The sequence below is a fragment of the Hippocampus bargibanti genome, linkage group LG03 (assembly GCF_051943395.1).
Source record: "Hippocampus bargibanti isolate YZ-2025 linkage group LG03, ASM5194339v1, whole genome shotgun sequence".
Classification (NCBI taxonomy): domain Eukaryota; kingdom Metazoa; phylum Chordata; class Actinopteri; order Syngnathiformes; family Syngnathidae; genus Hippocampus; species Hippocampus bargibanti.
Genome location: NC_142736.1, coordinates 24,686,709 through 24,711,676, shown reverse-complemented (window position 1 = coordinate 24,711,676; position 24,968 = coordinate 24,686,709). Strand labels below are relative to the sequence as shown.

The following is a 24,968-nucleotide window of genomic DNA, read 5'->3' as shown; positions in this document are numbered from 1 at the left end:
ATGCGCGAAGTCAGGAAAACCTAAAACTGGTGGTTGAACTAAACAGTCTATTAGCTGCTCTAACACTGACTGATGCTCATCACTCCACTCAATACGTGTGTTGGAAGACACACTGTTATGTCTCACTCTCCATTTTTGTCTTTGATGCTGCTGAGTCTCAACATTCAGAGGGGCTTTAAGCAAATCATACAAGGGACTAGCGATACAAGAGAAATCTTTGATGTATTGCCTATAATAGCTTAATAGTCCCAAAATGGCTCGAAGCTCACGACAGTGCCTGGCTGCTTGTTTTTCAGGGCACGCACTGCTGCTGTATCTGCCGGGTCCATTCGGCTCCCCTCAGCAGAGACAATCCTGCCGAGGTACCTCACTTCCGGCTTGAAGAGGTCACACTTTCGGGCTTTGAGTTTTATTCCATTTTCCCTGAGACGTCGCAACACTCGTCTGACGTCCTCAACGTGGTTGTCAAATGTCCCGCTGAAAACAAGAATGTCATCAAGATAGGGGACACATATTTCGTCCCGTAACCCCTCCAGACATTGTTCCATACACCGCTGGAACGCTGCTGGTGCATTCATGAGTCCAAACGGAATTCGAATCCATTCATAAAGGCCCCAAGGGGTCACGAAGGCAGTCAGGTGTCGGCTCCCTTTGGACATGAACCCCTGGTGGTATGCTTTGCCTTGGTCCAGCAGCGAGAAGATGGTGTTACCCCCAAGGGTATCCACCACGTCCTGTACCCGTGGGATGGGGTGCCGGTCAGGGTGTGTTTTCCGGTTCAGCTCTCTGTAATCAATACATAAGCGCAGTGTACCATCTTTTTTCCTGACACAGACGACAGGGGATGAGTAGGAGGAAGTGGACTTTTCCACCCACCCCTGCGCTATCAAGTCCTGTAAATAATCTTTCACCTCTCTGTACATTGGCTTTGGGACAGACATATATGTCTTTGAAACGGGCTCAGTGTCTTTCAACAAAATGTCCATTTGTAGGTTTTCCACACACCCTATGTCGTCGTCCGATTTTGAAAATGATGCCGATTCCTCTCTCAACATCTGCTGAACGGTCTTTCTTTTATCTTCGTCCAAATGAGAAAGGTCAATTGGGGGGTCCCACTGCTCACTGAGAGCGATGGTGGTATTCTGGACATGGACCTCATTGACAACCGCTGAAGGAAGGTCCCTTTTAAATATGTTAGCTGGGTAGACAGACCCTACTGACTGCACTGTACCAATAATAGTCTTTACTGGAAACCTAATATCATGATTAGTAGGGTTCTGGACACTAACAACTATCCTAGGGATGGAACCTGCCTTTACTGAGACCAACGAGTCACAAAGCTCGAGGCCATCTGGCCACTGTGGGTTTTCACTTGGCTCAAAAACCAATGTAACATCTTCCTTAAAGGGCTTAGCCTGTACTTTGCATGGAATAATAAGTGAGCTATGCCTGGCTATAGTGAATCTCTCATTTGTTGTTTTTACACGGTACTCATGTGCTTGTCCCATACTAACTGCTTTTATGAAAGTGGCAGCTTTATTGCGCTTAAGGTGGGGAAAAGCTAGTCTAACCGATTTCAAGAGCTTTTCTGTATCCCCTGTTTGTGACTCATTAGAGAGGCTATCTAACACAAGACGCTCAATGACATTAAACCCTATGATAGGACACTGTTGCTGGTCACCTTTTAGTACTAATACTGGTACAAGTAGCCCTGGATCATTAGCACCAAGTTTAAATGGTATCTCAAGCCATCCTACATAAGGCATATCCGTTCCATTAGCTGCCACAATATTGAGAGTGTTATCAGGGTCAATAAGCTCATTCACATTTTTCAATGACACGTCAGGTAAGTTCGTTTGTTTCCATAACTCATCTACAGCACACACCTGGGACCCCGAGTCCCAGAGTGCTTCAACCCTTTTGTTACCCAAAAAGCACCGAATAAGACATTTCTTCCCCACTAACTCCCTGACCGAAGGTAATTTGCCACACTGTTTCTTATCTGTACGCTCGACAAATGACTGCTTATATCTCTTCTGAACGCGGCCACATGTATGGGGCTTACATTCCATTTTCATAGCACCACTGTAACGCTGGGACCTATCTGTCGCTGTGGTCACACCATGTCCCACTGGGGTAACCCTTTCTAGTTTAAAGCATGGTTCCTAGCTGAGTTCTGTGCTCTGCAGCCTGCTCTGAAATGTTCACTACTTCCACATTTAAAACAGTGCTGACAATATTCTTCACCTGTCTGAATACAAGAATAACACCTGGGCTGAGGGCGACGGGGCATGTAGTACTGCTGAGGGGCGAACCGCTGCTGGAACTGTGCTGCCCCCCTCATCGACCTGGGGCCTGGTGCTGGGTGGTACTGCTGAAGAGCTGATGGGGAGTGCTGGGTGTAGTAGTGCCTGGCTGGTGGATCTACCTGATATTGTGAAGGTGGAGTGAAGGCGACCTGTTCAGGGTAGTGGTCAGGCAGGCGTTCAGGTCCTCCGCTGGTGGGCTGAGAAGTGGCTGTTGGTTTCTGAATAGTCTCTTTGATCTGGGACACTTCTGCACGCAGCTCTTTTAACAGCATCATCTCTGACCTCATCTCTTTGATCTCTGAAAGGAGTTCATTCGGCACAGTAAAAGTATTCTGCTTTAAGACTGTCTTCTTCCCAATCGGGACTGGTGTGTCATCTAACTGGACAGTGTTCAGCGTTGTCACCTGTGCAGCAGCATTTGTCTTTTTTTCCTGTCGCTCTTTTTCATTTGCACATGCCATGTTTAATTTTTCTAACAGTACTTCATCTGATGTGGTGGTTAGCAGGAGGAAAGGTTGCATGTCACTCTTTACATTGTCACTCTGTAACCCCGTCAGAACTGTGTGCAGGAATAAACTCTGGACCAACGTGGGATCATACTTCACCCCTGATTCAGCCTCTTGAGATGCAGAAAGAATCCTTTGACGAAGATCCATCGCACGCAGTAGAAATTTCTGTGGGGACTCTTTATTAGTCTGCACTTCCGATGAGAGCTGCTTGTACAATTCAGTGGCTCCTCTCTCTTGATAGTGAGATCGGAGAATCCTTCGTAAAGAAGGTAGGGTGAGATTTTCTTTCCCTTCGAGGTAGCTTCTCAACTGCAGACCTGGTGTTATGGCACGAACCACTGCATCAATGATCTCATCCCCCTGGTAGCCTTTACTGAGCCCACTTTCTATCTGTCTGACCAAATTAGGAAATGTGAGTTTATCTTTTTGTCCGAGTTCACCTATTTGTCCAGATATTTTGAAATCTTTGCGCCAGGGGGCAGTGTCTGGGGGCACTATGCTTCTCTTTCGCACTGCATCCCGACCTTTCTCACTTGGTTTGGCTATTCCTAGTTCAAAATCTTTTATACTTTCAATCAAGTCCTTTACACGTAGCAAATCTGACATTCCTTCATCTTCTAGCTCTAATTCAGCTCTTTCAATGTAGGTTGACACAATATTAATTAGTTGGCCTCGAGTCTTTCCTGTAAGTTGCTCTCTTTCCAGTCCAGATATTTGGATTTCAGCACATAACTCTGACAACTGTTGAAAATTCAGTCCAAATAACTTGCCTTTGATGTCCAACTGTAATTCCTCTAACGCCATTTTCGAGAGGGTAGACGCAGTTCAGCTGGCCGGATTCACTTCAAAGTCTTCCAGTGCCCTCTAGTGGTGGCTGTACGCACAGAGATGCAACTAGAGCACATGTAGAAACAAACCAGTAAACGGCGACGCCACTCCGACTGGGTTGATTGGGGATATTCGGCGCGAGCTTCTACCCACGGCGAGTAGACAACACTCGAACGCAAATATCCCAGCCCTGAATTTGACACCTATGCTCTAAATTGTCATATGGTGTTCGTCTCTGTGTGCCCTGCGATTTGCTGGCTGCGGGTCGGAAAATGAATGGATAAATACGTTGGTGTCACGAATGACAAAAAGCACCAGGAATGTGACGAGTCAAAAACAAATAATTTCATGACATACTGTATCAGCCCAAATGTTAAAATTCAATGAAAATAAAACAGCAGTAATCAGTGACTCAGTCACGCAAAAGTCAAAATGGGACAATGGACGCACACTAAATACTCTATTCACTTCAAAAAATGTTTTATATTTAAATTAATCATTTCCCCCTCATTCAAAGTTAGCATTGTCTATAAAATAGCGAATCGCTGCAGTGTGACAAAAACAAAGCCTACTTGGAACCTGGGGTTGGATACACAATTCTCCTATGTACATACTGTACACAGATTAACATGAAGGTATCCAAAAATATCCACTTGTACACGCAAGACCATAAGGTATCAAGTTCATGTCCTTTAATTTGTAGTTATTATCGGTCATTTAGAATTCAAACATGAGACAGAATTTCTGGCCATCATCATTTAATAACTTAAGTTTGGCCAGTTAGAACGGATGCTAAGCTAATAATTAGGACGAGCAATAATTCTGCAAATAAAAATGACAATGGGATCAAACTATTGTTTCACTTCCTTTCTCTTTTCCAAAAAAATGCATTTTATCCCGCGTTATTTTGAAATTATGACGCATGTTTTGGATGTTCTGGTCACAAATATTAAGACATTAGAATGTTGAGAGGTTCATACCCTGTGAAAAACACATCCTGTCATACGTAACATGTTCTAGTTCATAATGCAGAAAAAAGAAAAAAAACGGGAAGAAATGTTGGCACACTGTGCTCAAGATATAAACATTCGATCATCAAAAGGCATTGTATTAAATGGATCCGGTTCAGAAAGATTTGCAGACTGTGTTGCCATGGTAACTCAGATATGTACAGTTGGATTCCAATGGGCTGAGCTCAGAACAGTTCATAAAAGCAACACCCATTACTACTGAAGCAACCCAAAACTCTTTGGTGGCGTATCATAGGTTACAATTCACCAGTAGGGAAGCCCCGCAGGGATTAGTCCTCTCTCCTTTGCTCTTCTCTATCTACACGAACGACTGCACCTCAACGCACCCAGCTGTCAAATTCATAAAGTTCGCAGACGACACCACGGTCATCGGTCTCATCAAAGACGGCGACGAGTCTGCGTACCGACAACAAGTGGAGCAGCTGGAGCTCTGGTGCAGCCGTCACAACCTGGAGCTGAACACGCTGAAGACAGTTGAGATGATCGTGGACTTCAGGAAACATCCATCACCACACCTACCCCTCACACTATCCAACTGCCTGGTGTCAACCGTTGAAACCTTCAAGTTCCTGGGAATCACAGTCTCCCAGGACATGAAGTGGGAGGTCAACACCAACTCTATCCCGAAAAAGGCCCAACAGAGAATGTACTTCCTGAGGCTGCTAAAGAAGCATGGCCTGCCACAGGAGGTGCTGCAACATTTCTACACGGCTGTCATCGAATCCATCCTGTGTTCTTCCATCACCGTTTGGTTCGGGGCCGCCACAAAAATGGACAAAATCCGACTTCAACGGACAGTTAGGACAGCGGAAAAAATCATTGGCACTGCCCTACCCACTCTCGAGGACTTGCACACTGCAAGAATCCAAACTAGGGCGCGGAAAATCCTACTGGACCCTCCGCACCCTGCCCACCACCTTTTCCAGCTACTCCCCTCAGGCAGGCGCTACTGATCCATGCGCACCAAATCCAACAGACATTTAAACAGCTTCTTCCCCCATTAACTCTTTGAACTCTTTCAACAGTAGCCAAAATGGAACTGTATAGTGCCACTTAGCAGGGTTTTTTTGACGACGATACTAGTGCAGCGTGTTCTACCGGAACCAAATTCCTTGTGTGTTCTACATACTTGGCAATAAAGATGATTCCGATTCTGATTTCAGTTCTGAAAAAGTCATCAGTGGGCCACATTTTTGTATGAGAAAATATGAGGCATCAAAAATCTGTTTTTGGAACTCCATGGCGGACCGAATTACATCCTCTTGTGGGCCCACGAGATGCAGGTCCCTATTGGTTATGAAAAATGTCATTTGCAATTCTTCCAATTTCTACTGCTGGGCAATAGAGGGCGCTGTACACCAAACATTTTCTCTTATTTTATTTAGTCATTTAAATATATATATATATATTTAAATATATACATATTTCCATCACCTTTGTGTGAGGTTGCCATGACAATACAATAATGAACAGAGGGAGTGCTTCAAAGGCTTACTTATACTCGATCATACTTTATCTGGTTGTCTAAAATTTAATTCTAAAAATACACATTTTAAAATTACAAAGCACAAATTAAACTTTCTCTAGTGCAAACATTACGAGCCCCTCAACACTTCAACAACCTCAGAATCACCTGACATTTCTGTCCTACGAGTACATTACAGTCACCATGGCAACAGGGCCCTCCTCACAAGCAAGGTCTGTATCTGCCCCGGCACCCACTGGTGCTGGCAGCCCAGCTCAGAAGCCGATCAAGTGTCGCATAGGCAGCTGCAATGTCACTTCAACTGAAGTTTAAGACAAAGGAAAAGAGAAAAAGAACGAAATTGATCCAACAGATGGACAGACACTTGGTAAAAATAAAAACAGTCAGAGATGTGAACTGTGTGAGATGTGGGGAGATTGAACCGGCAATCTTTTATCATACATGAGCATTGCTGTCCGAGGACAACCTTGCAAATCCACTTCATTCATTTGAACTTTATGTAAAAACGATGTTGTCCTGCATGCACCGTTAAGTAGGGAGCTATTCAATATACTGTAACTGTTTGGTATTCACGGAGTACTCCATTAACATCACCACGGCAACTGTCCTTCACAACAGACCACATCTTCTCATTTCACTTTGTACCAAAATTGCAAAATGAATTTCATTGTTTTAATGAAGCAATCAACATACTTTGACAGACTGAGTATTTTTTAGAGAAGTGAATCGGATAAGTCAAAATTAGAATGGAGAATGGAGAATAAACATTAAAGAGGGAATCAAAATTAAAAAAAACACTTTATCATCGTTGTTTAAACACAACTTGTAAATACAGAAAACATTAGCACAAATCATGACTGTTATTAATGTATTGTTCTTTGTCCCTCAATACAAAAAAAAAATCACTGTAAAATCTAAATACATTGATGACATAATGTGCTTTGTGGAAACTTGATACATTTTGTTACAAGCTGAAAGAAAAACAAATGGCCGCCATGTTTGTAAAGGTTCTTTACGAATCTACACTAACATTTGAAAACAAACAACATACAGTACATTACGGTGCATTTGCTTTTGGTGCTTCAGTTATTGGTAGTCTGTTAATTCAACGTGTTGCGATGTCATCGGACAGCAATAAAACTGCATGGACCATAATTGTCTGAGAAAGGAGTTCATTATTTGAAATGACACTGAATCTGATGTGTCATCAATTCACCAAAAACAGTTTGACCCATGTTGAGTGACAGTACAGTGACAAACATGCACACTTTGAACACGATCCACTTATACAACCTGTGCTCCTTTTCACTTAACACCTATGCAGCTGCGGATGTGGTTGAGTTCCCCCTTTGAGATACAATAAATCAATTGGACAAACATTTTACCTAGTGTGGTGCGGTGCGCTTCAGGTCAGAACTACCGTAGAGAAACTAATAGGAGTTGGGGTGATAATAAAAGCTCAGCTATTTATTCCCTTACCTTCTAGAGAGAAACTGCCGCAACAGTAAATAAGACAAATTTTGCCTGATGTGCTCAGCAACATAAAATCACAATGCAAACTGAAATTGTATAAAACGGAGGCGCTCCAGAGGGAGTAGCCGAAGAGCAGCAAGAGTAAAGAAAATACATCAGTTGTCTAAGAGTTCATTGTCCTTGCAGTTTTTTCCCCCATTTTGACAAAGAGAGGAAAACAAAAATAATAAGCTTCTAAGAGCTTCGTGCTGTGTTGTTGCTTTAAAGACAAAAAGAATGATGCTAAAGTGCAGCAGCCAGTGCCACAGCCTGAGGAGAGAGCAGTACTCCCCGACTCCATGTTCTCCAAGAATTCCTCAGAAGCTTCGCTGTGTATTGGGGGGGGGGGGGATTTCCTCCTCAACTTTTGTGGGCAGAGGACAAGGGGGCGGTGGGCTGTAGGGCCGAAGATTAGTAGAAACTATTCATTTTAATCCACCTCATCGCTGCTGATCCTGTCAACCGATGCGATTCAACATAAGGTTTAAAAAGAAAGAAAAAGTTTTCCGCCAATTGTGGCTCGATTCGGAAAACGTTTTTGTTTAAAAAAAAAAAAAAAAAAAAAAAAACGCTCATAGGCGCCTCCACCGATAAACAGTAATTAAAACATTAAAAAGAAAATAATGACAAAATAAAAACATAAGAGTTCATTCCCACCAGCACTGAAGAAAACAAACGACTTGGGAGTACTCATGTTATTCGGCCTCCTGAACCATCAATGAGAAAAACACTGAGATATGTTGTAGTTGGATGGAAAGCCTTCATCGCTTTTATCCCCCACAGCATCATCATCAGCATCACCGGCACTGGTCCTCCCACAAAATAGGGTCAGTTTCCTGTTTGCGGTCTGCAAAGCTCTCAGCCGGTCTGTATGTTGCAGGAGGGAGTGGTGGTATAGAAGCAATCTCAGACCCCCAAGGGAGGAGCAAGATGGACCCGTTCATCCATCATGTTTGTCTTTCCCCTCCAGTCGACATCTTCTACTAGTTCGTAAAGTCAGTTGGTGTGTCATTCTCTTAGCAGAGGATGATGATGTCTAGTGGCAGTGTTTGTCCCCCCCGCTCCTCACTAGGATTGTAAATTCAGAGTGAACTTCCACTGCTGGCTCAGGTTGGGGCTGCACACCTCCACAGTGAGCCCACCCATGCGGGCGCTGCGACTGTCAAGACATAAGTTACTGCCCATGTGACGAAGCTTCGAATTGGACTCGATCTGCTCCCACTTCTGCTCATAAAAAAGGCAAAGATGGAAAATAATTAGCAGTTTGTAAGGTTGACATTTCACAATGTGTCATGGAGGGAGCAGGGGGTTCCATAACTGAGGGCCGGCATTTGGAATGGCTCTACTCATTGTTCAAGATCTGGACCCTGAGACATCGACTGCCCCAAAAAATTCATACTTTGGTTCCGTTTAATCTTGGTAATTGATGCTTTTTTGGAACACGCCATCTTATGCTATACTAATTTGCCGAAATCCATCATGAGAATGATGCAAAAGACTTTATTTCCTCAAATTAAATTACAAAATCAACTCTATAAAACAGGTATTTGGGTTTATTTCAGGATGAGCCAAAATTAACTTTAACTCATTCACTGTGCAAATGTTTCCACTCCAGTGCCAGGGTTTTTGTCATGGTCACTTGAATTCCAGGACCCACAGAATATTGAGTTTTTTGGACTACATAAACATTCAGTACAGCGTTAGAAACCATAGACTCTTATCTTAAATGAGTTAATTCCTAAATTATATTGGTCTGGAGTTATATGAGCTGAAATGAGGGTGGATGTCAAAAATACAATGCAATACTTTGCTGCTGTGAAATGTAAATTTCTCCACTGCGAGACTAATAAAGGCAAATCCAATCCAATCCAATCCAATACGTACATATTGGTTTATATGGCGTTTAACAAGAGCTGAAGCTGGAACAAAGCGCTAACATGGAAAAAACCTCCCTTTATCGGCAGCCAAACAAGAAAAAAAATAATAATTCGGGAATGGCGCTCGACGTCATATTTTCAATTCCGCAAAGCACTAACATGGAAAAAAAGGGAAATGCTGCCCCCTCGTGGAAAAGAAAAAACATTGCCAGGGGCCATGGCCAGTGCTTTATCGGCACCCACGCATGAAAAAACAAAACCCGCACAAATTCAGGAATGGTGCTCTACGTCGCATTTTCAATTCCGAATGAATTCGTGAATTGCAGTGAATGAGTTAATGTAACCTTGAGTCACCTATTAATATTGATTGATCAGGCGTTTTGTATAACTTACTGTTCTCTAACAACAAGATGAACACCAACATTTACAACAGGTGTTTGATTCATGCATGGACCAATACATTTCCGCACTACTATTCCTTTCTGTGACTCTTCCAGTCTCCCCATTGCCTGCCGATGACATGTCACACTCTAAGTTCAGTTGCCAGTTCATTGAAGCCTTGCAATGGCAAAGTACTGTTGTAATAATTCTTAAGCAGCAATTAATGAGACTTTGTGCCTATTGGTCGTGGTTTTTGCTCCTTTTTGTCATGTTTCATATAAATTGAGTGTCAGTATACCTGTCTGCTGTCATTGTCTCGACAGCCCTGCAGTTTGATGAGGGAGCTGGCAGTTCTGTCCACCACTGTCAGACACAAATCCATGTGCTTGACTGACTTGTCCTTAGTCAGGGCCCATTCCTTGGCAAAAAAAAGAAAAAAAAGTACAATCATACAATGGTGAAATAATCTATGGTAAAGAACAGGGTAATATAATTTTTCAACAGTACATATAAGAAAATGACATGTTCTTATCATATTCTAAGTCGGCAGTGTCATTGCCAACTTTCATTGTGAATCCAAGGCATTCAAAACAAAGAATAATACTGTAGGACTAAAGTTGGGTGAATATTACATTCTATTATCGGACTTTCTATGCTCACGGGCAACCTTCACGATCCATTAACATCCAGTTAAAAGAAAATCCACCTCAAGAACATACACCTCTGCCAGAGAATTACGATATTAATTTAACAATATGTTCAAAAAGTAGAAAGGGGAAAAAAGTGTCTGAATCGTCCCCATCTCATCAAGCCGCAGGCTACCAAATGAAGTGTAAAAGGCAATAAGCTATGAATAAAAGAAGCAATAAATAGGTTAGGAGTGTGCAAAATAGTGCATATTTAAAATTTAAATGGGTAATGAATTGGCAGAGAGGATGTGTGACGGCTATTTAATTGGAGCAGTAGACTCCTAATACGATAGCTGTAGTTTGCACAAGTGTAGCTTTTCCTTGCATTACACTGAGAGCGGGTTTGTATAACCATGCAGTTCTATTTGGATGCCATTTCCAATCAAAATCATGAACATTATATAGAAGTCATGATTTAATGCATTCCAGGCAGTGGTAATCAAAATCGTGTTTTATCATCTGTATGGTAGATTTTGTACACGATACAGTGGTGCATTGAGATAAGCAAAATTCGCCCGTAACCACACGTCTGCATCAAATCATCTTTCCTCATTGAAACGCGCAAAAATGCAATCACAGTACCCCATTTTAGCCCATCTTCCTCAAAAAAAGAAAAATGTTTGCCAAGCGTTTATCAATTACAAAAATAGCAACAATAATGTTCTATTTGTTTGATGAAAAAAATAATGGTAATGGTATATCTACGCAAATAGTTTTTAAAAAATGTGCATTTTTTTTTTTTCGATCCAATTGACATTGTGTCGCTCTACTTGTTGTGTCCACGCCTTGGTCATTAAGAGGCAGTCTAATATGGTCAACTCATATAAATCATGGGTTAATTCAGATTCACACAAAACATGATTATAATTTCCAAAGCACCAGTGCAACCATTTGACCTCCATGGTAACGGTACCTGGTTTCCACCAGCATTGTGGCACTCGTAAACGCCTACCACGCCGTCAGCAAAATGTCCAAGTGTGTCGAGGCAGTTTCCTCCCTGCTGCAAGGCTCCGAAGGCTATGTCCTGGTGGTCTGGGACACTAAACACACACGCAGAAAAAAAATAATTGTCTTTCAATACTTGTGCAAAAATCAATGATCAGAATCAGCTTTATTGCCAAGTATGAAGAACACACAAGGAATTTGTCTGCAGTACAACACGATAAACTAATAAAGTGGGCAAACATTGTACAGTTATTAAATGCAGACCGTTTTGGATGCGGTAGGACACATTCATGCATAGAAAATGAAATATAGTCATCATCTTACCGAAGCTCAGGGTAGACATTCTCCAGGTACCATTTAAAGGGCTTACAGGCTAAACGCTTCTTCATATCCAAACGACTCTGGATGCTGAGGGAGATAACCAGGGACAGAGAGGATGAGAGGCTTGTCACTCACGGTGAAAACTGATTCAATTATAGAAATGAGGAGAAGGACCACAGAGGCCCACGGCTTGACTGCAGCAGAGGAAACAAGCAAAAATGGGGAGAATATGACAACAATGTTCCGAAAACGTCAACAAATACTTTATCTATCTTGAATCTCTCAGGGGAGCTTTTGCAGTGTAAATAAGCGGAAATCATGGCCAACGAATGCAATTAAACAAACTTCCCAAAATTGATTACGATTAGCAAGGAGCACGGGGAGACTGAAAACAAAAGATTGTTAACTCATTCACTGCCATTCACAAATTTATTCAAGAATTAAAAATATGACGTGGAGCGCCATTCCCGAATTAGTTTGGGTTTTGTTTTTTTTTGTCTTGGCTGGTTGCTGATAAAGCACTTGCCAGACCTCTTGCAATGTTTTTCCCTTCCACGAGGGGGCATAATTTCCCGTTTTCCATGTTACCACTTTGTTCCAGCATCAGGTGTTGTCAAATCGCTATATAAACCAATATACGTATATGTATTGCATTGTATTTTTGACAGCCACCTTCATTTCAAGCTCATATAACTCCAGACCCATACAATTTAGGAAATAACTCTTTTTCTGATTAAAGAAGAGAGTCTAAGGTTTCTTACGCTGCATTGAATATTTATGCAGTCCCAAAACTCAATATTCTGTGGGTCCTGGAATTTGAGAGACAATGACAAAAACCCTGGCACTGGAGTGGACACATTTTTGCACGTCTGGCAGTGAATGAGTTAAGTTAAGGTAAATGGTTACAAACTAGGACCTTAATCAGATTAAATTGACATACAGCATTTTTATTTTTTTTCATTAAAATGTAATATAATCCATGGATAAAACTAATCAAATTGTGTTTTTAGAACAAATATTTGACATTACTTGGACCAATAAAATTTCAACTCACACATAAGATTATTTAGAAAAGCACATTATTTAGAAAAGTACAGAATCAAATATCAATGTGCATCTTCGTCACACTGTCTCAGATCTGAGTTTGGTGGTAAATCTCAATTCATGTAAACCACAATCTGTGGTTGAAGGGGGCACAATTAGTTTTTTTTTTTCATGCGACACCCTTGTGATGGCTTTGTACGGTCACACATTTCACCAGTGCTTGCATCAGCAAGCATCAACAAGCAAGATGACGAAGATGGCAATGCTGTGAAATTGCAGTATGATTGCATCTAAAATTGTTCACATACTCATCTCTCCTTCTCATTACACTTTGAAATAAAATCAGCATACAAAAATAGTCAACAAATGGTTCAACACGGTCTCCATGATCAAAGGAAATAGGAAAAACTAGAAAAATCTCTCCAGTCCGACCCATCGTTGTATATATTTTTCTCTGATGACATTATTACACTAGCAGGTTATTTATATACAGAAAGGATAGGATTGGATTAGCCTTTATTAGTCTCGCAGTGGAGAAATTTATATTTCGCAGCAGCAAAGATATGAAAGGAAGTAGAAACAAAAACAAATGAAATATGCCCTTTAACACAAGTATCATCATAGCTGTATATCCGAAAATTAAAAAAAAAGATGAGTCTTACTTCCCATACGGCACATTTCTTGCAGAGGGAACAGCGGCGTAGTAAAAGTTTTTGAACTCGTCCATCCATACTTCAGCGGCTCTCCTGGTGTTCCTGAAATGACAAGAAAGAACAGAAAAGAGACAAGATGAAAAAGTGTGCCGGTGATTACATGAGTTTTTGTATATTTTAACAGCCATCCAAGGACAGCATCCACCTGTTTGGACAGTCAAGTGGTGTCGTGTGTTTATTTCTCTCGTTACTGCTCTCAGTAGAGGTTGCCAAGCAAAGCAAAGTGTTGACACAGAGCCCGGAGCAATCTTGCTATATTTGCATTCTTCTCTCATAATGTCACAGACAGACTCCTGTTAAACGCTGAGTCAGATGGATACACTGTAATGGTGGCAGATCTGTACTGATGATGACATATAAGGCAATTTGTCTTTCAAGACCATGGTCCTAAATTCCAAATCCAGTTGAAATTTTTCGAGGATAAATTTGTTTTCAGAGGATGCAATAAATTGACTGATTCACTTGCCAGACGTGCAAAAATGTGTCCACCCGGTGCTAAGGTTTTTGTCATTGTCACTTGAATTCCAGGACCCACAGAATATTGTGTTTTACGACTACATAAACATTCAATACAACATTAGAAACCTTAGACTCTCTTCTTTCATCAGAAATAAATAGTTAATTCCTAAATTATATGGGTCTGGAATTACATGAGCTTGAAATGAGGGCGGCTGTTCAAAATACAACACAATACATACATATTGTTTTATATAGTCGTTGTACTAAGTTCATCCTGTCTACTTGATATTTAATTTAAAACAGATTCTTTACTTACACACAGTGTAGGTGTTCAAATACCTGACATGTTTCGGCGTCTACTTCCGCCACACTCTGACGAAGGCGGAAGTAGACGCCGAAACATGTCAGGTATTTGAACACCTACACTGTCTGTAAGTAAAGAATCTGCTTTAAATTAAATGTTTTATATAGTGTTTTAACAACAGCTGAAGCAGGAACAAAGCGCTAGCATGGAAAAAGGGAAATGCTGCCCCTTTGTGGACAAAAAAAAACAATGCCAGAGGCCATGGCCAGCGGTTTATCGGAACCCAAGCATGAAAAAAACAAAACCTGAACGAATTTGGGAATGGCGCTCTACGTCATATTTTCAATTCCCGAATAAATTCACACACTGGCAGTGAATGAGTTAAGATGCATTATTGGATAAATGCTAGTGTTGTGATTAATTCTGATTCGAGACTTGGATATTATTGATCTAGATTAAAATTAACATCTGGATAAATTAAAATGTTCATTGGTACTTTTTCACCTGTCACACATACAGAAAGCTAATACTGATCCTAAGCCACTGACTGACATTTTCCAAAGATGTCTATAGTAAAATACAAGTTACTTAAAATTCTGTACGAGCGGAAGGGTGACACCAGATGACGTTTAATATTTAAAGAGGGAGAGTTAATATGAGGATAACTTCATGCATGAAGAGTTCCTTTCTAAAGACGATGTCTAGACTTGTTCTTTGTAACCCAATTGTTCTAGCAGAAGAGAAAACATAAATGTGTCTTTCTTCCTTATGATCGTCCACTTTGCAACATGTCCGCACAGCTTCACTAAGTAGGAGAGACCGAAAGAGCAAACAGAATGTCATCAGTTGGAGCCATCTCTTGGCTCCCGAGGGTCGCCGCCAGCAGACAAGAGAGCGTCTGGCCTTTTCATCAGTGATAAGCAGTCGGCGTGCATTTGGGGGCGATTACGATGCACCGAACGCTTTGCCATTTTTCATAGACATCCCCAATGGTTGCATTTTGAGGTGGGCGTGGGTGCTGCAGGATTTATTGACTAATGTTCACCAGCAGCTGGAAACATCAAGGATGGCACCAATGATAATAATTTGGATGAAAAAATGTGGCAATTTTTAAGATACAATACTCTAATCAAAGTGACCAAAATCTATCTCTAAATGTGCCACCAAAATCATAAAACATATTTCAAACCACCTTATGTATGACCTCATCCATGACAACAACATTATATGTAAACTCGAATCAATGAGCCTCAAAAGATTCATTATTTGCTTTAAGTATGTTAAGTATGAAGCAAATTTCCCTTATGGCCAATCAGAAATATGGTGAAAGACTGTGAGAAAAGACCAAAATTCCACAGCCTACTGGATTTTGAGACAAACGGGACTCCCGTGGCCATTGGGATCATAGCCTCATCCGATTGATGTACATTATTAGTTCATGACATGTTATTAATTTTAAATGTTGAGAGGTATTGTTTTGACCTTATTTTTCACAATTTGGTTACTTAAAAAGTATTCAACACAGTGATGCTACGGTGGATGCAAAATTCACCGCCGTCTTCCAATGGGATGGGAAAATGATAATGACTATCGGATGTCGGTGTACGAATATTTGACTGTTGAATAATAAGAGGGTAATTGAATGTTGGTCTCCAGCAGCTCAACATTAACGGCTAATAATGCCATAGAGTTGGCTGTCTACAAAGTATTCAGGAAAGTCATTTAAGGGACATGCTTGCAATTGGTAGTTTGACATCCCCCGCACCTTGCAAAGACAGTGCCACTACCGCCGGGGAAGGTATAGGGGTGTTGTTTCCGGAAAACATGTCCAACCCGGCTGCACGGGATGATTTCCAGACTTCCGCCGCACTGCCACACACGAAATGAGATCTCTGAAACACAACACAGACGGGCCAATAAACAAACAGGAGATTATTCCACAAGCTATCAGCGCTTCATAAATGTCTTCGGCATTGCGGCGGTGTCAGGCTCCCTCGCCGACATTCTAGTCGTCTGAATTTGTGATGAAATGAATGTATGAATTGGCAATCTCACTTGATTAAAAATCCCATCAAAGGAGAATGCTTCGGTCTGACAGTTGCACGCTCGAAACAAATTCCCAACTTAATTTAAACAAAATTAAGAGGGCAAAAGACTTGATGGCAATATGTTTAGGGACGAACGACAACAGAGAATAGGAACCGGGCCGCGCACGAAACAGGATAAAGACTTCCCAGAAGAATGGAAGCTTTCACAACTCCAAAAATGCTCCCATTCCCCTTTGATATTTTCAGTCCCATTGGTGTTCGTGACTGTGCGTCCCAATGCTTTTGACAACATTGTGAGCAACGCATTTATACAAGAACTCTGTCCGACGAAACAAACAAAAGGTTTTAACAAGCTTCATTAGACTATTGACTTGATGCTGCACTTACACTGCATATTACTGACATTTGCATTAGCTGCACTCACCCAGATTTTCTCCTCCCCAAACATCCATCATCATGTCATATTTCCCCAAAAGCTCAAAGTATTCCTTATCCATGACAAACAGACCTCCTGCTATCATGGGAGTCCTGCAAATGGGGAGAGGGGTGTCAGAGAAAAAAAAGATTTTAGTAATGGGTAACCAGAATGGTGTGAGAGGTTTTGTGTTGTCTTACTTTATGGGGGCGGTTGGATTGCCTTGTCTTGCTCGTCTCTGGTCCAGAGTCATGTAATCCCATTTAAACACTAAATTCCAGTCGAAACCTACATACATGCACACACACATACACGGATGTTATTTTTTTCATCATACTGTTGCTGCATTAAGGTCATGTACTATACCTCCTTTGAGATCAGCCGACGCTCCCACGTACTGGAAGTTGTCCATGTTGATGACATCAATTATGGGAGAAACCACCCTGGTCTTATCCTGGAAAAAGGGCGAGAGGAAATATAATAATTGTATCATTCGGTCCAGATGGTTGGTGAAATGCAAATGTCAAAGACAACAATGGATGTCAATAATAATTAAGACACTATGGTTTTTCTTGCGGGAGCTCCCGATAAAGCGCCGGTCAGACCTCTGGAAGTTTTCCCCTTCCACGAGGGGGCAGCATTTGCTTTTTGTCCATGTTAGCGCTTTGTTGCAGCTTTAGCTGTTGTTAAAGCACTATATAAATCAATATGTATGCATTGTATTTTCTACAGTGGGCCCTATTTCAAGCGCAGATAACTCCAGACCCATATAAACTCTGATGAAAGAAGAGAGTCTAAGGTTGTATTGAATGTTTATGTACTCCTAAAACTCAATATTCTGCGGCTCCTGCAATTTGAGTGAAATGACAAAAACCCTGGCACTGGAGTGGACACATTTTCGCACATTGTCTGGCAGTGAATGAGTTAATAAGGTAAAAATTATGAATTCAAAATACATCTTCCTGGTCAATGCACACCCCAGATTAACACAAATTCCAGCGAAAAGCACAGGTGGGCTGCGAACACAATAGGAAACATTTTTCCAAGTGAGCGGTACTCATTCTGTGAATTTTGTCAGTTGTGTGGAATTGAGTTGATTCATTGTGCCTTGAATCGAATAAAAAAACAGTGCTTCATAAAGTGGAAGCAAAGTTTATTCAGTTTCAACTCATTTTTAACTCGAAAGCAACATCAGAAAAATGCGCCACACACAATATTTCATTTTTAAAACATTTGCAATCTGTAATGGACATGATTTTCTCTATATTTAATGTAAATTTCTCCACTGTGAGACTAATAAAGGCAAATCCAATCCAATCCAATCCGATATTTTGTTATTTAAAATTTATATAAAAGAAATCAAATAAAGCAATCGGTCAACTGTTTTATGAAATCAAGACTCAATGAAAGGAAGCCAATTAAGCCACTAAGTAATGGAGAGAAACAAAAAAATGCTTTCCAACTTTTCAACAAGGTCTGTCTAATGCAGATAAATATTTCACATCATTATTAAAACATGAGAACGTACTCCCGATGAAAATTTGGCTCGACAAATGAACATTTTGTAGTCTATACTTAATGATCTTACTTCAAACAGCCAATTAATTTGTAATAAAGCTCAGTTCATTCATATTTTAGTCAGGCTAACCTTCCGTTTTTAAGATAATTTGGTACCATTCCCAAGCCCCGAGTTAACCACTACAATCAAATCCATAAATAAAACCCTTAAATTTTGACTGAATCTGTACTTAGGAGAGTACAGAAAATGAGACACGTGCGAGCTCGGCATGAAGCTGAGCGCCAGCCAGCCAGCCAGCTCCGTGGGTGCATGCAGAACCTCTGACCTCTCTTGAGGGAAGGACAGAAAAACAACCTTTTCAGATAGAAATAGACACACTACGTGATGAAGCAATTGGCAGTGCTGTGATGCAGCGTGTTTTTTCAAAATACTGAAAGGCAGCAAGGAAACAAAATCAATTCCACTCTAAAAGCATTGCAGTGTGTTTGTGACATTTTGAGGGTGTTTGGTGGGGGGGTAGTTTTCGTAAAAGTGGAAATAACTACTTGAAAATTGGCCAAATGACGACTTTGTAGCCATTCAACAAACAAGTAAAAGGGTATCATCACACAAACACCGCTTGGAAATGTCAAAAGTCTCAGAATAAGAGTAGAAGAGAAAAACAATGATGGCGTGCAAACTCCTTTCATGCTTTTAAAATACAGTAATTAGAACCTTTCCAGATGCAGTCAAATTGGAGGGTTGTATTAAACGAGAACCACAATAAACTTTGTTTCATGAATACCTCCCAAACAGTGTTAATCAAAAACAATTAGCCTTTTTTTTTTTCAAATGAATTGCATTGGTACAGCTTGGTGAATCTTATTTGGGATATGTTCGATACATCTTATTTTGGATCTGTTAATATAACATTTAGTATTGTGGTTGTGGTTTGGATTGGGAACAGTTACAACTTTACTGCATCATACTGAGAGTAGTTTCCAGTGTTGCCAGAAGGAGATGAATGAAATATTAATGTTCAAATTTTAAGAAGAGAAATAATGTATGGGTGCAGATTACCACTCACCATTATCCCACCGCTCATCCTTTGTTGTTAATAATACTGAATATGTTCCAGATTTCAAAGATGTGCAGCAGAGCAATCTTTACAAGAGTCACCTTGAACAAAATACTTCACAGGCTTTTGGGTAACAATGAATTCATGAGGGGAAAGACAATTGGCATAACTACGTCCAAAATTAGATCTTAAAGCTCGGCAGCAAAAACCAATTTGTATCATGATTGAACATTGTTTTTATTCCAGTTTCCCCAATGGGATGCATGATGTGAAATGAATCACTTTTCGATTGTCAATCAAAAAGAAATATTATTTCGTTTAAAAATGTTTTTTTAATTGATTCACTGCTTTGGGTGTAATTTAATTTCTCTCATAGGATGAATAAGACATCCATCCACCCATTGTAGAATTTCAGCATGAATTTGTTGTTGAACACAGAACTACAAGCATAAGCAAATTCTTCATTAATGTGTCAGTGTGCACGTGTGTACCTCAGCTACTCTCTCCAGGAGCGGCTCAAGCCAGTGGTCATTACATTCACAGTGAGAGTCCAGGAAGGTGAGGACTGGCGCCGTGGCAGCATCTGCACCACGAACCCTCGAGCGCATCAATCCTGGGGGGAAAAAAAAAGTTGGTTACAAAGAACCACACGCGCAATACTTTTCTCCTGAACAGAATGTCTCCATCTCGAGCCTTAGGCTCGCGCTCGATATCAAAGCAACAGCACCAAGAGGGTTGTCCCGAGATTAAAAAATGAAAACATCTTCTGTTCATCTAATTACCTTCTCTGCGGTCGTTTCTCAGCACGCGGACTTTCTCAATCTTGCCCAGCAGCGCTCCATCCTCCGCTGCAACAAATTCATAAATACGTTATTTCGCACAGCGGTATCACACTATTTGTGTTACCATATTTTTTTTAGCATGGGTTTTTGCCAAAACGTCCTTGGGCGGGTATAAGGAAAATAAATCCATCCATCAATTATCCTCACATGGGTCGCCTGGAATGCGAGAGCCTACCCCAGCCGTCTGTGTGCAGTTAGCAGAGGACACCCTGAAACGGTTGCTAGCCAATCGCGAGGCACATAGAGAAGAACAACCAACCGTGCTCACACTAACAGTTTCCATTCATACTTTTGGATTGTGTCCGTGGAGTGTCCGGCGAAAACACACATGCAAACTCCGCACAGGGAGGCCGTAGCTGGAATGGAACCTGGTACCTCTGCACTGTGAGGTTGACGGGCTAACCACTGGAACATTGGGCCACCGGAAAATAAATCGATAGTGGATAATAAGGTGCTCCCTCAAGTTGCAGTCAAGTAGTGCATTGAACTGGAACGCCTCAATATAAAGTATGATGTGTCCACATTAGTTCACTGGAGCACACCATGAACTCATTCACTGCCAGATATGTGCAAAATGTGTCCACTCCAGTGCCGGGGGTTTTGTCATTGTCACTTGAATTCCAGGACCCACATAATATTGAGTTTTAGGACGACATAAACATTCAGTACAGCGTGAGAAACCTTAGACTCTCTTCTTTTACAAGAAAAAAAGAGTTAATTACTAAATTATATGGGTCTGGAGTTATGAGCTTGAAATGAGGGTGGCTGTCCAAAATACAATGCAATACATACAAATTGGTTTATATAGCGCTTAATAACAGCTGAAGCTGGAATAAAGCGCTAAGATGGAATACCGAACTAATTTGGGAATGCCGTTTTACGTCATATTTTCAATTCCTGAATAAATTCGTGAATGGCTGTGAATGAGTTAAACAGGACACATCATAGGAATTTGTCTTTTTAAAACAAAATAAATAAAAATCAAAAAAGTCAAAAAGGAATTGAAATGTGTCTGTGACCAAACCGTTGTAATTTACACATCGCCCTCCATATCAAGTTTCACCCTCTACTGCTTAGCAGTCATGCTAGAAAAAGCGCGAACACTTTCAAGCGATGGCCAAAGTCTAATTATGAGTCGAAGCCAAAAAGTAGTCTCTTAGTGCATATTAGTGTTAGTCACCAACATTAGCTCCTGATAGGCTGCACACAGTCGACGTGCATGTTGATCTCGGTTAAATTCAACAAAAAGTTCCCCTTAGCAGCTTCATGGTGAAATGTGGCCTCCATAAGTAAAAATGTGAAAAAAAGGATTAGACAATTTCACACTTTTTGCAGTTGCTTTTTTTTAGACTCAACTCAACAAGTAGACACCCCCTGAGCTATGCAGCTTGTTCTCAATGAATAATGTTATGCCATTGTGTGCATTCTGCTTACGATTATCACTGTAGTCATCGACCAAGATGATCTCCTTCACCAAGTGAACGGGACTTTTCTTCAAGACACTGAAGCGCGATGAAGAAAGAGAAAAGGAGAAGAACTAAATAAAACACCAAGATCCTAATATTTACATTTGCTTCTGCATAACACGAATAAAAAGCATTCACGCACCTGACAACGGTGCGCAGCAGAGCGGAGCGTGCTTCATTGTGGAAGGTGATGACCACACTCGAAGCTGGCAGGTCTGACTTCCACTGCTTATGTCTGCAACTACACACACGCACAACAGACGCAAACATTTGAATACAGATGTTGTCAAGCGGGAATGCACCGGTGAACACAATGAAAAGGCTTCAACAGGATATAACTTAATACCCAAAAATGTGGATTAAGACAAAGTACATGCATATCCACGATGCTCTGCAACAGGGATTTTCAATTAGGATTCTGTGAAAAATTATCCACCAGCTTTTTTTGGGTATATTCTTTTGGGTATATCTATAAAAGGCAAAAGAATGAAATGCTCTTCCACTCAATGATTTTAAACAGCTGTTTTGAGATTCGCGCTGAATATTCAGGAAGTCTTGTTTTTGAGTTGGTGATGACTCCTGACGTCACGTCATGGAAGGAACGCCCCTGACCGAGAAAGGACACACAATGCATTTTGCGGTACTTTGTTTGGTCTGAAAATTTTGTGTTGATGGAGAGATTAGAAGGAAAACACATAAGTAATGAGATGGTGAATCGTTGTGTGTTGCACCGAGACAAGTATTTGATATTCGCTGACACAAATTCCCAGGAGACAAATCAGCCCATTTCCAACAGAGCTTTGTCGCCATCTTATGCATTTTTTGGGTGCCACATTTCTGTCCTGATGCCTCAAAATGACACGGAATAAATTATTTAATCGATTGCAAACATGTATGCTTTCCTCTTCAGAACTACGTACTTGAATCATATTCATAACTGGATGAGTAACAAGAAAGCATCTTCTCCGAATCTGAAGCCATTGTTTTGATTCTCGAGCAAGGCAAGACGTCTTGGCGTGACACCACGATCAAGGGGGCGGGACCTCCTGAAACTGGCCACTTCCGGGTTCAATTTGAAGTAGTTTTTAGACACTTTAAGTCATTTGTATTGGTGTTTTACATTTGACTAAAAATATCATCATGCGTGTTTTGGGTATTTTAAATGCTATAAAATGTTTTTCTGATGTCAGGAAACAAAAAAGTGGTGTCGGTTGTCCTTTAAGGTAAACCTGCATATATACTTCAAATGTCAACGACATGTCGAAATAAATGTGAATTGCTTTGCCTGGTGGTGTGCAGTGGATTGGCTGAGATTGGCATTGGGTTTTACTCGAGATGCACCTGAATTACAATCGAGGACATAAGACACCAGGGAAGAGAGCAAAATGGAAGCAGTAGAGGACCATGGCCTCATTAGCAACCGCCTCTCATCCTGTCTGACCCCGGCCACTACAAACAACCAATTTTAAAAATCTGCCATACACACCATACTGCGTTTGATGTGCGTGTGCTGTATCTTGAGCCAAAGTGTAGAAAATGGAATTGAGTGTGTATGTGTGTGGTCCTATCTTTGTCACAGTATCACTGGCTTCAAACAAGTCAATATGTCACATATGTGAATGAATCATCAATCCAAAATTAACATCCCCTCAATCATCACATTGGCACAAAAGATTTTTTATGTGTGAGCCTTTTATAAGAAATCTTTAACTTCTTTGGATTCTGTGTTGAAAATTGCAAAGGAGTCCCTAGGCTGAGGAGACCCGAACATCCGCTTTTTCAATCTTTCACCATCGGGAGCGCCTGCATGCTGGGAAAACTGACAAATCAATATGAGATGCATCCCCAATTTTTTAGTAGGCTAATGGCTTTAGGTAGCCACGTCAGGTCAGTGCGTCATGACCACTGTCACTCCCCAAAACACTTAACGGTGTGTGTTTGTGTGGTCGGACTGGAAGTGCAAAAATAAAACCTCTGTGATGAATAGACAGATGTTAGTGTTGGCAGCAAACATAGGGAGCTCATAGCGTTTGCCTAATGAGCTATTAAAGCAACATTAGCATGACCAGGAAAATGTTATCAAATGAAGAACAATGGGTTGGTGAAGCAGAGAAGCAATAAAACAGATGCTAATCCTTCTGCTGGAATGGAACGACTTCAAGGAGAGCGATCAAAGCAAAATGTGTTTTGCCTCCAGTGTGACAACAACAGGACTGTGAAAAACTTGATGTATTTAAAGTTAAGGAGCAAAACTAACATCTGTCTGTAGAGCAAATAAATTGAAGCAAGGCCAGCTAACAAAAAGGATGGGTTGGTTTATTTTGAGGCTACATGGACACTTGGAAGAACTCAGCCAAGACAGAATAATGACATGCAGTTGTTAATTCTTTACTAACAGATTTACACTCAATATAACACTGTAAATACACACAGTGGCATATTTGGCTACCCATTCTTCTTTTTGCTGAAAGTGTTAGCATGGCTGCCTTTCTGTCTGAACTTTGTATGTTACCCTCTGTTGGGGCAATTCGCTATACAAACATCTTTAAACATCGCTTTCTAATCTTAAACCCATTACCCTCCTCGCACAATGGAAGAGACCCTTCCCATCCCCTAATGTGTGAATAGTTATTTGTCTACAGTGGATTTTAAAAGTATACATACTCCTGTTCAAAAGTTTCTGTGATATATATAAAAATGTTTTTAATCATTAAAACTGAATATTTGATTAGGGGTGTATAGACATAAAGTATTTGAATCATTGTATATATGCCCCGTGATTGGCGGCCAACCAAACCGGGGTTTAACCTGTCTCTAGCCCAACACCATTTTGGAGATGGTCCAGCTAACAGAGACCCTAATAAAAATGGGGAGAAGAAAATGATTGATGGATGAGTTGAAAAAAAAGCTCCAATCAAAAGAAGAATGTACGAGTTACTCTACCGCTGTTGCTTAAAGGACAACCAACATCACTTTTTTGTTTCCTAACTGACCTCAGAAAAACGTTTTATAGCATCTAAAATACCCAAAACATGCAGTATGATATTTTAGTCAAATGCAAAACACCAATAAAAATGACTTAATGTGGCCAAAATCTGCAAAAAAAATGAACCCGGAAGTGGCCAGTTTCAGAAGGCCCCGCCCCCTTGTTCGTGGCGTCAGCCCAAGACATCTTGCCTTGCTGGAGAATCAAAACAATGGCTTCAGTTTCGG

The 24,968-nt window shown here is 40.9% G+C and overlaps 2 protein-coding genes across 2 annotated transcripts in view; both read right to left on the bottom strand.

The window, feature by feature from the left end:
• Positions 1-274: 274 nt before the first annotated feature.
• LOC148900790 (uncharacterized) lies at positions 275-3,792 on the bottom strand. The gene is made up of 2 exons (XM_088992752.1): positions 2,429-3,792; positions 275-786 (listed from the first exon to the last, which is right to left on the bottom strand). The coding sequence occupies exons 1-2, from the start codon at positions 3,620-3,622 to the stop codon at positions 760-762; spliced, it is 1,221 nt and encodes a 406-aa protein (XP_088848878.1). The 5' UTR covers positions 3,623-3,792; the 3' UTR covers positions 275-759.
• Positions 3,793-6,948: 3,156 nt separating this feature from the next.
• Positions 6,949-24,968, bottom strand: part of galnt2 (UDP-N-acetyl-alpha-D-galactosamine:polypeptide N-acetylgalactosaminyltransferase 2) — a 49,936-nt gene continuing 31,916 nt past the window's right edge. The window contains exons 4-16 of the mRNA XM_088992751.1: positions 21,898-21,996; positions 21,724-21,791; positions 20,230-20,295; positions 19,939-20,060; positions 17,238-17,325; positions 17,072-17,159; positions 16,881-16,984; positions 16,174-16,300; positions 13,595-13,687; positions 11,892-11,975; positions 11,536-11,662; positions 10,232-10,351; positions 6,949-8,899 (exon numbers count right to left, since the gene is read on the bottom strand). Of these exons, the coding sequence (XP_088848877.1) occupies positions 8,744-8,899; positions 10,232-10,351; positions 11,536-11,662; positions 11,892-11,975; positions 13,595-13,687; positions 16,174-16,300; positions 16,881-16,984; positions 17,072-17,159; positions 17,238-17,325; positions 19,939-20,060; positions 20,230-20,295; positions 21,724-21,791; positions 21,898-21,996 (1,342 nt within the window). The 3' untranslated portion in view covers positions 6,949-8,743. The remainder of the gene's footprint in view (positions 8,900-10,231; positions 10,352-11,535; positions 11,663-11,891; positions 11,976-13,594; positions 13,688-16,173; positions 16,301-16,880; positions 16,985-17,071; positions 17,160-17,237; positions 17,326-19,938; positions 20,061-20,229; positions 20,296-21,723; positions 21,792-21,897; positions 21,997-24,968) is intronic.